At 38.6% G+C, this 12,865-nt stretch overlaps 1 protein-coding gene across 1 annotated transcript; it reads right to left on the bottom strand.

Moving 5' to 3' along the window:
• Positions 1-3,908: 3,908 nt before the first annotated feature.
• LOC143100818 (uncharacterized) lies at positions 3,909-12,071 on the bottom strand. The gene is made up of 6 exons (XM_076264338.1): positions 11,996-12,071; positions 9,520-9,777; positions 9,318-9,431; positions 8,996-9,190; positions 6,083-6,121; positions 3,909-5,089 (listed from the first exon to the last, which is right to left on the bottom strand). The coding sequence occupies exons 2-6, from the start codon at positions 9,767-9,769 to the stop codon at positions 4,830-4,832; spliced, it is 858 nt and encodes a 285-aa protein (XP_076120453.1). The 5' UTR covers positions 9,770-9,777; positions 11,996-12,071; the 3' UTR covers positions 3,909-4,829.
• Positions 12,072-12,865: the final 794 nt, after the last annotated feature.

Below are 12,865 nucleotides of genomic sequence, written 5' to 3'. Positions count from 1 at the left end.
TTTGTTGTAACATTAAAACAGGGGACAAATTATTCTGCGCTCAAAGTGATGTGATGAGCTCCAGCAGTTTCCACAATACAACGAAACACTCGGAAGAATCATGTGAACGATTTTCATTGGTTGTTGCGTTCAATCTTACCCAGCTACAGAGGTGCTATTTTCTGATTGGCTATTATGACCCCTTTCTTTTTTTCCTTTTTTATTTTTATTGGCTGGTAAGTGACAGGCTCGACTCATGACTAAAGCACGCACGGAGATGCGCTCATGATGCGCTAGAATTTTACTGGGGCACTGGAGACTTTTACTAAGGCACGTGCCCCAGTGAATAAGGTCTAGTGACGCCCCTGGTTGGCACAAAACTTAATTTCTGTCAACTATGACGATGTCCATGTTCATTAGGCCCAGCCTATATTTTTTAGTCAAGCAGTGACGTGGTTTAATGCATGGGGTAACATGACGTGAGACAGACAGAATATGAGACTGTCTTGCCTATCCCTGAATCCTGTCCTCCTAAATCACTTTAAAATGGTGTGATTAGCAACCAGAATTAAAAAAAATCCCGGAGAGAATCCCGTGTTATTGTGATTATAGGCTATCTAAAATCTAAATGTTTAATGTTTGGGTTCAGTTTATGAAGTGTTGTTGCTACAGCATAATAGGCCTACTGGGTGTTTGTTATTTATGGGGGTAATCAGGGGGGGAGTTTTTTTTTTTTTTTTTTTGGGGGGGGTGTCGTCGGTCCAGTGGTGGGCCGGTCCAGGAGAAAATTGCCAGGGCCGAATTTTGTTCCCAGTCCGACCCTGGTTGGCAGCCTGGTGAGAGGGGGGCGGGACCCCCAGGGAATATAGGCTACTGTTCGGGAAAGTTCTCTCTATTTCGGTTCTGGGCCTGACACGGCCCGCTGTGTGTTACATGCTGCATTGTGTGCTTTGTGACAATAAACCAGTTCATGAAACTCTGGCTCTTGGTGAAACGCTACAATATGTATGCTATCTGTGTGACGAGTAGCCTACTCCACAATTTTAGTTTCACCTGGACTTGAGCAGCTGGCACATTCGTGATGAATTAGTTTACTAAGTCCCCTGCACAAGTGGTTTCATTTCAAAGATTCTACCGCGCTGCTACTCCACCAATCGAAATAGCCTACCAGAAATAAGGGCATTCTAGAACATCTCTGAGGTCTGAGCGCTTGCTTTGACCTATGTCTTTGACTAGCTTGAGACTGTGCGTGAAGGGTGCGCAACTGTACGTTTGGTCAGTGTTTTCTTTCTTTCTTTTATTCCCATTTCGGGTCTGTCAGTCACAGTGAAAACCGGGGACTTTTCCGGGGACAGCTCCAGTCGGGGACAGGTCACCGAAATCGGGGACTGTCTCCAGAAACCGGGGACGTCTGGTCACCCTACCATACAGTATGAAGGCTACAGTAGCCTAGCTAATGTTAACTAGCAGCATTAACGTTACCAACCTCCCTGCTTAACTCACCACAACTTTGTAGGTCTTGTCCCTCATGCTGGTCCTTACAAAACCCACAAGCTGACTCTCGGACACACAACAGTCAATAATTTGACCCGATTTAAAGTGGCTTTCACCCCTTTGGACACTGACTAAAACATAATATATTTCATACCTTGTGTGTTGCAGCATGTAGGCTAATGTTAGCTGCATTATGTAATGACATACAATGTCGGAAATGCTAAAGGTTAGCCAGTCGGCTACCTGAAAAGTTTGCGTGTTTAAACTAACATTTACAGTGGTCTATTTGGTAGTGTATTGGCCCTGACTAAGTTTGTGTGATGTATAAACCACAATCCTTGTTGATACAAGTACCAATATTCGTCAGGAAAGTTTTCACATTAAGATTTTCGCCATAGGCAGTAAAATATTCCGCCATCTTTGTATTTTCGCTGAGAAAGTTTCAAACTATGACTATAACGGCCTTTCCACCAATCAGAGGCATCACTGTGGGATTGTTCAGGATTGTGGGTAATGAAGTACTTAAAGAGATCGCGAATAAAAGGCATTTATCTCAAAACAAGGTTAGTGCCCCATGAACTCTTGGCGTCTATATGAGCATATACAATCGCTTAGTACAGCCGTAGCTGGTTTTAAGTCTACCACGTGCAGTTAAGTTTTTATGGCTTATACCGCAATTGTCAATGGAGAAATTGCATTGAATTTTTACTTCCGGCATCGGCTGTGGGCGGGACTGTGCAACTCTATTGCGTTTTCTAAAGAATCTCCCGTCTTGGTTTTGTACAGAAACTAATATTAAGTGACATATACGTAAAAGGGAGAAGAAAAGGTCACCTTCCGATATTTAGCAGGCTACGGTCTGGAATTTAATTTAATATTGTTGTAATGGTAGGATAACTACACAGTTTACACAATAATTACACTGTGTTATAAATATTGTATATCAATGCATTTATTGTCTGTCAATTACCCAAAATTGTGGCTCTGTCTCTCATTGAACAGTAGCTTATTTAATGCATTCTAATCCATTGTCAATCACTTCTGGGAACTTTTTGAAGTTTACATGAACCACGTGACCTTAACGAATTTTGAACATCCATTGTCGCAACTCTACCTTTATATGGCTCTGCTGCAAACATATAATTACCGCTGTCAATGGCAACGGGTTTTGTGCTTCTGATACATCTTTCATATCACTACGCAAGGACTGGAACTTCATTCAAACGTGAAAGCAGACGGTTGATCAGCTGTGTTCTAAAGAATGTTTGATTCAAGTTCAGCAGCGTGTGATGTTGCGAACTATTTGTTTTTCAGCAAATGCCACGATGAACGGTAACAAATAGGCTAGGCTATGTAGGCTAAAGTCATATCGTGGGGAGTTTATTATTTTGTTTTGGCAAGTAGCCGTATAATAAGCGGGATAATGTATAGAACGCCGGTCATTATGGGAAAATAAGTCCCTTCAGGGCGAAACAAGACCCCTCCGCTGCGCGTCGGGGTCCGGTTCGCCCTGTCGGGACTTATTTTCCCAATAATGACCGGCGTTCTATACATTATCCCTTACTTAACATGAAAGGAACTGGTCCGATTCACTTTAAAATGCCATGCAAGGTAGAGCGTCACAATATCACAGTCCTCACACATGACCATCTAGATTAATTTTCTTCTTCTCTTTCTCAACTGACCCAACAAAGGGGTCTGCAGTCGCCTGCTGCTCTCATTGTACAGTAGCCTACAGGGCAAAGGTCGAAGATAGGTGGAGGTGATAAAAACTATGTCTGCTTTCTGTCTTCGTTAAAGTCATTAGTAAGGTGTACCATTAATGATCTTGATTTTCCATTACATAATGACTTAGGCTACTGTGACTATACTCATCAAGTGAACAAGAACCAAATGATACTCACTCACAGAACTATAATAGAATCAATGGTGTACAGGATTTACAACATTTTTTTTATTTAGAGTAGGTAATAAAGCAAAAGAAAACAATATTCCCATGTTGTTTTTCCACTGAATTCTGTGATACTTTTATATTTTAGACACTTATGACCTGACATTAAAAAATAGAGCTAATCCACTATCATATTCCCTTGGTCGTTCGTTTGTGTTTTCCCCTTACACTTCTTTTTCACTTCCTTCCTGTAATGTGTTACTGTATACCAGTGTTTTTCAACCTTTTTTGTGCCACGGCACACTTTTGACACTTAAAATGTCCCACGGCACACTAACATCCTGTGTGAAGAAAAAATAAACATACCATAGCCTACAATTTCAAATAATACACAGATATGGCCTTATTATGGCTTCTATGCAAGACCTGCTCAATAAAACAAGCGCCCTCTGTTTCATTTGTAGGTGACTATATCTAATTTAATTGTTGTTATGAACTGGATATGTGATGATTCTGTGAATACTGGATATGGGGCCCCCGTTGTACAATGCCTGCATACCACAAATAGTGCAATCATACAATCAATGAGAGCATGTGGTTATAAATTCTTTGATGCAACAGTTGCTTTTCTGAACCAGTGAGTGACATTTGGGTAATTTTCTGCGGCACACCTGATGATCTCTAGTGTGCCCCGGCACAGTGGTTGAAAAACACTGCTGTATACAATAATAGAACATTTTGTATTTGGGCCGCATAATTTGGGAATATTATGTAATTTTGATTTTCTGACCGATATTGTGATTTGATTTGCGATTTGATTTCTAAAAGTAAAACTTCAGTATCGCTACAATATATCGCAAACTTGCGCTATTATTTCTGAAAGTCAAACTTCACAAATTTGATTTGCTATGTCAAACATTTTATTTAAAATTTCCCTTTAAGTTGGGCCACTTCTGTTTGGTGACCATGCCTTGTGTTTCTGTTAAAAATCTATTAATTATGCAGCCCTATTTTCTATCTTTTTTAACAACATCTTTGATCTGACTACTAAAAGGCTCAGTTGGCACATTTGGCTTCAGTTCATCTTGGTAAATCAGCTGTGCTATTTGTACAATATTCTATTACCTGATTAAACAAAGTATACTTTTTTTTAAAGGAATCTATAGTACAGTAGTAATATTATAAAAATAGCAAAAATATATATAATCCAATATCCCCTCAATTATAAATGAATGCATGTGATAAAAAAACTACATTTCTTAACATATAGTATATAACACTGAACAACGGAATACATTAAGATAAAAGGTTTACATAACCTGAGATGTATAATCCCTAACTGTCACTTACAGTGGAGAATATACAATGAAAATTAGATGGCTTTGGTCCATTGTAAGAAAGTAGCCTATAGCTAAAGAGGTAAAGATAGTAAAAAGGTTAAAAACATATTTCATTTACATCTCAGTTATGTGTCTGGCGACATCAATTCAGTCATAAGATCTTTTTCATTGGTCAGTAATGCTTCAAATAGAGCTTCTGCTGCTGTTTTGCTGGTTGTGCCATCCAAAATCTCCCTCATCTGTCTCTGGGAGGTGTTTTCTGCCCGCACATTGGCAGCCATTTCCTTATGGAAACCTTTCTGAATCAGTACATCCAGAATTGGTTGCACATTTTTCACTTTCTGTGTCAAATCGCTGTAATGGTTTCTAAAAAAGCCAAGCTTATCTGAAAGAGAAACAACCGAATATAAATATTCAGATTGTGTTGTAATTAGAAAGAAGATATATTCCCATGTATAGCCCTGCCCACGAGCATGAACCTCATAGATTAAGAATTTTTGCTCAATCAAGCTAAACCTTGGTTATTAGGTGAGAAATTATGGTATTTATGTTGATTTATCTAAGTTAAAGACACTGTAGAGTTTACTATCTGCCATGAAAGGGCAACATAACTTCACCCACCAATACCTTAACATCACCCACCCACCCATATCGACAAACTGACAAGTATTACATTATTATATATATATATATGTATGTATGTTATATATTTTGACGGAGTATTAGGGCCACACATTTGTACTGTGACGAGATTAAAGTTAAATTGTACTTCAGAATCGGGTTTAGCAACAATTATACTAACTAGTTTTGAATGTCGAGAATAAAGACTAAAAGTCGAGATTAAAGTCAACATGATATTTCAACTTTATTCTCGAAATTTTTAATTTAATGTCGACATGTCGAGTTTATTCTCGTCATGGCAAAAATATATTTTTTTCTTCATGTGTAGCCCTAATACTCCATCGAAATATATAACACCTACACACACACACACAACACACATATATATATATATTATTACATTACATTACATTTAGCAGACACTTCTTGACCAAAGTCATATATATGTATGTGTGTGTATGTCTATATATATATATATATATATATACAATATTCAGAGCAATAACCTTTTGTATCTGTTCTCTGTTGAATAATGAATATCCACAGTTTTGGTATCATTACTAAGGACAATTAATCACACTGCAGGGCTGTTTTCCTGCATGTGGATTAAGCCTTTTCCAAGGCTAAAAGAAAGAGTCAATGAAAATCTCTATTGAAAACATATTTTAGTCTAGTACTGGCTTAATCCATCTACAGGTAACTGAATAAACTGAACGGAAAGGTCAGTTCCTTGATGGAAAATTGAAAAAACAATAACCTGAAATTGTGGGTTGAGGCCCTTTTCCCGTAGTCGCACCTGCATGAATAGATAAAGGTATTAGGGACTGTTTTCTGACTAGACAAACAAAGAGAGAGAAATGCACTAAAAACTTGTGAGTCTGTATGTCAGAGTTGAGACAGTCATACAGAGACAAAAACAGAAAGTGAGAAAGGAATCTTAAAGGAACACGCCACCCAATGTCAGTAGTAATATATGTTCTTACCTTAACCTTTACGAGTTGAGTCATACCTCTCCCGTGTCGGTACATGCACTCAAACGCTCTGGTGCGCGGCTGGACTGTGTTAGCATGTTGCTATGCTAGCGGGCTTTGACAGTAACTAAGCGTAGAAGTAATCAAAAACATCCACGTTTTCCCGACTTAAATACAGTTGCACGAGTAGTTGATAGAAATGCTATGGCCACGCAACATGAAACGTGGCGATTTTCCAAGCAAATAAACCGGAGAACTACAATGTGTGGCGCAATAGCACTTGGGAGTACTTCGGCCTAGCGTAGTAGTATTGTTAACACCTAATTGTAGATCCTATCCACCACAGAGTTTAGAATCCATGCTGGATCAACCCTCAGCCTCTCCCTCCCCTCTGAGAGAGAGGCACACACACTAGAGATGCGCTGATGGGCTATTATTTCAACCATAACTGCATAGCAAAACTTATCATCCATCAGCCATCCATCAGCACCAAAGTTTTTTGACCAATTTTCAAAACTGCACCCGCCCACCATCCGCTGTTTGTTTTAATGTAGGCTATATGGGTGATGTAGCGCTGCTGACGTGAGGCTAGAAAGCCCTTGCCTGTTCTAGAAAGACTGATCTAATGCAGCAAATATATTAAAAGGCTAAAGTCGTACATTGGCTATGTTGTAGCCTATCCCCAGAATATCAGCAGCAAACTCAGTCTCTGTCTCGCAAAACAGTCTCCAAATAAAACGCACATCGGCCTGTTGCCTATTCTGCCAGCTTGTGACAATATATCGTCCAAAATGCTTGATTGCAATGCATTCTCCACATTTTTAGCTAAATTTTCATGTACCACATCAGCATTTTTGTTCAGTGAATCTTTTGTAAATTGCTTTACAATAGCGTCGGGCCCTTGTCAGCAGCCTTCGGCTTGTCTCTTGCCACTATTCACTCCTTGTCTTCCGATGTCATTTCTGAGTCATCTACAGATGTTTACACACATTCACCTCCTCCACCATAGAACCAACTTGACGTTGACTTCAACCTGTGTTATATCCTGAGACTGCCTGGGTTATTTTGTTTCGATATTAGCCTATATATAAAACACATAATTGTAGCCTACCATTCAGGGAATAGGCATTTAAAAGAGAGACAGAGAGTGATATGACTCAGAAATGACATCGGGCGATGGCAGTGCGAGATGTTCAGAACGTAAGAGCTAAAACTTCTACAAACTCAATAACATCCACAGCGGAAAAAGAAGGTAAGAAAAATAGTCGGAAAACTTAGATGTGTAAGGCAAGCAAGCAAGTTTGGCGGTTGTTACTAAAAATGTGAACATGCACGTTGCACTGTTGTGCGGTGGACTTTCAGAATGAATGGAGTCGGAGTTTCTTTAATATCGAGGCGTCATATTTGTCCGATGGCCTGCTATGAATTGCGCTGTCTGTCTGAAAAAGACGCACTCGTGGAGTCAAAATGAATGTCTTCAGAACAGGCTTGTCAGTCACCCTGACATAACAGTGTGTAAAGTAGCCTATAATGTGAATGACTTGTTATTTTATCAAGGATTTCTTTCTTTGCAAAAAATAAAGTACAATAGGCATTAATTAGTAGGCCAGGAGCATGTTGAAATTATGTGGCAAATTGCGTTTTTTATTACAATGATAAAATTGTAAAAGGACGTGACCGAAGCTGAGGCAAGCCAGGCAATAGGCCTATAGGCCCGACGGTAATTGTAAAGCAATTTACAAAAGATTCACTGAACAAAAATGCTGATGTGATACATGAAAATGTAGCTAAAAATGTGGAGAATGCAATGCAATCAAGCATTTTGGACGATATATTGTCACAAGCTGGCAGAATAGGCAATAGGCCGATGTGCATTTTATTTGGAGACTGTTTTGCGAGACAGAGACTGAGTTTGCTGCTGATATTCTGGGGATAGGCTACAACATATCCAATGTATGACTTTAGCCTTTTAATATATTTGCTGCATTAGATCAGTCTTTCTAGAACAGGCAAGGGCTTTCTAGCCTCACGTCAGCAGCGCTGCATCACCCATATAGCCTACATTAAAACAACCAGCGGATGGTGGGCGGGTGCAGTTTTGAAAATTGGTCAAAAAACTTTGGTGCTGATGGATGGCTGATGGATGATAAGTTTTGCTATGCAGTTATGGTTGAAATAATAGCCCATCAGCGCATCTCTAGTGTGTGTGCCTCTATCTCGCTCAGAGGGGAGGGAGAGGCTGAGGGTCGATCCAGCATGGATTCTAAACTCTGTGGTGGATAGGATCTACAATTAGGTGTTAACAATACTACTACGCTAGGTCAAAGTACTCCCAAGTGCTATTGCGCCACACATTGTAGTTCTCCGGTTTATTCGCTTGGAAAATCGCCACGTTTCATGTTGCGTGGCCGTAGCATTTCTATCAACTACTCGTGCAACTGTATTTAAGTCGGGAAAACGTGGATGTTTTTGATTACTTCTACGCTTAGTTACCGTCAAAGCCCGCTAGCATAGCAACATGCTAACACAGTCCAGCCGCGCACCAGAGCGTTTCAGTGCACATACCGACACGGGAGAGGTATGACTCAACTCGTGAAAGTTAAGGTAAGAACATATATTACTACTGACATTGGGTGGCGTGTTCCTTTAACGCTGATTCAGCAATATGTGTTGACATAAATTAAGGGTAAGGGGTCAACCTGAGATTTGTGAATGAAGAGTTCCAGCATTCTTGGCCCCAGCGTTGAAGTTGAAAGAGAAGCAGACGTCCTGTTTCACTGTGCTGCCTGTTAACTTTGGGGCAAAAATATGGCTATTGTTTGTTGCCACCATACGTGAACCACTGCTGGGAACAGCTGGTTGTGGGCATACTTGGGAAGGACTGTGATTGCCTCCTGAAAGAGGACAAAAAAGCATCACATTTAGAGATCACAAGTGAAAATTGCTGGCAAGAAATTAATATTTGATATATCTTAATGCACACCGTGAATCTGTTCTATCTGCTGTACAGGCTTGTCCTACCTTGGTGCCCATCCACATTGACCTCCATTTTATAAGAATTCATGGTCACATTAGCTGTCTCTGATGCCACAATAGTGCTGCCTTGATCTGCATAAAGCTTGGAGGCTGTTGAAGCTGCACAAACAGACTCATTTAATTAGCAAATGGGCTTTGCAGGAATTCAACAATGATGGTGCAATGTCTTCAAAGTAATGTAACTTACCTTCTCTGTCAGCAAACTTTTGAACTTCAGGGAAATTCTCCCTCAGGAATGTGACAAACTTTTGGCAATCGTCTTCTTCTTTCTTGAGCATAATTCCCAGCAGTGACTCGATTCCCTTTCTCCCACCTTGATCATTTATAATCCTATATTCCCTTCCTGTTACCATATCCTCAACGTGATCCATTACCTTTTTAAGGTGTTCTGACAACAATTTGCAAAGAGCTTCTTTATTTGACTGCAGGAATTCCATATTGACACCTGAAACACACACACCACACACACACACACACACACACCTGTTTTTAATATTAAGTTTAGCCTATGATACAAAGCATGCAAGCCAAACAATTTGTTGCAAGTCGTGGATAACTGTTCCATTTGAACTGAAAATGACTCAGCAGATATGCTAGACTTTCCGAAGCATTAACATGCATTTAGTCATAGAAAACATATGGGTCATTCCACGAAAACGTGCCATTTTGCATTCAAAATATCTAAGTACTGTTTTTAAAATCTTGAAGCACCTATTTGGATGAAGTAGATTCTTACCTCTCAGAAAAACTTGCGGTGCCATCTCAGGCTATCTTATTTATTTATTTATTTACTTTAACAAATAGTCAATGGAGGTATGTGTGCTATGTCAACCCTGTTACCAAAAAAAACCCATATATTATTATAAAATAATGAGTGCTCTTGTAACTATTCATGAATATTATACAAATAATTATGTGTTACATAAATAATTCTGGAGTTGAACACATGAATTATTAGATTTTAGGATTGACAGTAACAGGGTTGACAGTAACAGGGTTGATGAAATATTGTTATCAGCAGCCATTACTAGCTATGTGGTGGACACCAGGACACCACATGGTGTGCATTCAAGAGAGGTTAAAATGCTGTTAAATATTTACATTTTAATTTTCAATCAAATTAATCAATCAATCGATCAAATTTTTAATGCATGATTTTGTGGTAACAGGGTTGACAAAACTAGCTTGTCCCCTTCTGTCAGACGGAGCAAAACCGTTATAAAAGTCATTAAAAGAGAACAACACTTTTCTGGTCTTTTCACCATTAACTTCCTGGAAGGCAGGGGATATCACTTCCTGAAAATGATGTAACTTTTGGCACAGTTAATTTTCTCCAAAGGGGTTTTTATCCAAAAGTAACAGGGTTGACGACAACATGGGGACAAATGTAAAATGTTGATTTTTTCATAATTTTAAAAACATTCCAAATAAAATTGTTTAATTATCCATGAACAAACACTTGAGGCTTTTTGTACATGTATTTATTTTTATGATAATTTGACTTTTTTTAATCCTAAATAGCCAGTGATACTAGACAAGTCATACCGAGGGACAAGCCATTTTTACAGCTTTTGCAATATTCCTAATACGAAAAGTGCTTAAAATCCTTTAAAAAAAAATATGTATTCTTAAAAAGTAAATAATTAATTTTTACCATTATTATATTTCCTAAAATATAAAATAATTATGAAAAAAATATTGTTAATTCAGCTTTGCAAGACACTTTTGTTTGACCCATATATTGTATTCAATTGAACCGTTACAAAAAGGACTTTATAATACTATACGATTTTCTATAGTAGTTCTGGTAGTATAGGCTACTTCTATGATGTCCTATAATACCTCAATAACATCCTTATCTCTCTATAGTGTAGGCCCAGTCTTAGGACTTATAGCCTACAGCATATCCCAAAAATAGGCAACTATAATACTTCTATATGTCCTAAAATACTATTCGTATAAGATTCTTATATGTTCATTGTTATTTTTCGTAGGCTAAGGGAATGTAGGTCAATTTTAAGTTTACGCTGGTTCAAAGTTAGTCACATTCAAAACAACAAACTTTCACAGGCTACGTCTATACGTCATCATGCTTGTGTTGATCTGTAAGATCTGTCGGCAACATTGTTGCGACGAGTTTCATTGCAAGCTCATTTGCATTCAAGATCATCTACCCCCTACTGCCTATGCGATAGCCTAGAGAGCGAACCTGAAATCAACTGCCTGAGTTCTGAATAAGGCTCGTTTACATCCTGAATCATTGCAAGGAACTTAGAACAAGACCGATCATATTCTGACAAGAATATGCTAATGTTCGTGTCCATAATTATCATCTGGCACCGAGATACTTTTCAAGTTAGTAGCTTCGATCTGTTATTGTTCGAATGCATGTTGGATCAAGCATAAGCCATTCGATGAGGGTTTTTTGTGTAAATGATATCCACTATACATCAGTAGCCTACCACAACCTTTCTCTTTGTAACTAGCCTACATTTGGAATTTAGCCCTTCACGAGGCGAATGTTGCTGTCAGAGTTCGCTAGACCTACTTCATCATATGATAAACTTCCTGACGTAAACTTATTAAAACATTGTAGGCCTAGGCCTACATAAAAACATATGGAAAATGCTGCAGGTATATGTTTTTTTAGCGCGAAAGTATACCTTATATGATGACAGCCTACGAAGCGATGAGGCGGTAAGTAGATAAGTAGGCCTATGCTTCCACTTTCAGTTTTCATACATCATTTCCTTTATCAGCTGTGAAGTAATTCACTTTTGAATTCAATTTTGAAGGCTCATGCATTTGGCTTGATATTGTTTGCCATTTCAATGTAAGACAAGTTTTATGAATGCTTTGCTTTTCGTGAATCATTTATAGGCTAAAGGCAGAGGCTTTAGTAATAATAATAATAATAAGCTTTATTTGTATAGCACCTTTCATACACAGAATGCAGCTCAAAGTGCTTTACATTTGAAGCATGTAACACAATAATAGTCAGTCAGTCATTATCAATCACTTTTCTTCATTGCTGGGCCGTTTATGATCCACTCAGCAACATATCAAAAATATAGAAAATAACATTATTACATATATAATATATAACAATAACAGCCTTAACCCTTTAGGACTTTGCTGAAGGTAAATCCAAGCAGCATGTGAAGTTCCCTAGCCTTAGGCTATTTCAACCAAGAACCCTGCAATTACTGGTTTCAACTAGACAAATCCCTAACTTTGCCTTACCTGTATTGCTGTGTGGCATGTAAGCGACTTACAGTATATGAACACTAGGTAGTAGTTTCAAATAAAGTCGAAAAGCCCACATTTGGTAATAGTAACTAGATGTACCGCAGAGCGGTACAAAATATGACCGCCGCCCAGTCCAGCACATTTTTTCCACAAAAAGAAATCACACTGAAAGGCCTATATGATTCTAACTGTCTCACTAAATTGCATTATCCACACTCAATTCTCACTGGTATCTGCTAGACAACAAGTACCAAAACATGATTAGTTCATAGATTTCACATGTA

This window comes from Alosa pseudoharengus, unplaced genomic scaffold (assembly GCF_046254945.1).
Source record: "Alosa pseudoharengus isolate Yale_2024_CS ecotype anadromous, Long Island Sound unplaced genomic scaffold, YU_APseudo_1.1 YU_APseudo_1.1_scf_3, whole genome shotgun sequence".
Taxonomy (NCBI): domain Eukaryota; kingdom Metazoa; phylum Chordata; class Actinopteri; order Clupeiformes; family Clupeidae; genus Alosa; species Alosa pseudoharengus.
Note: the sequence above shows the minus strand (reverse complement) of the source record. Positions and strands in the feature narration are given on the sequence as shown.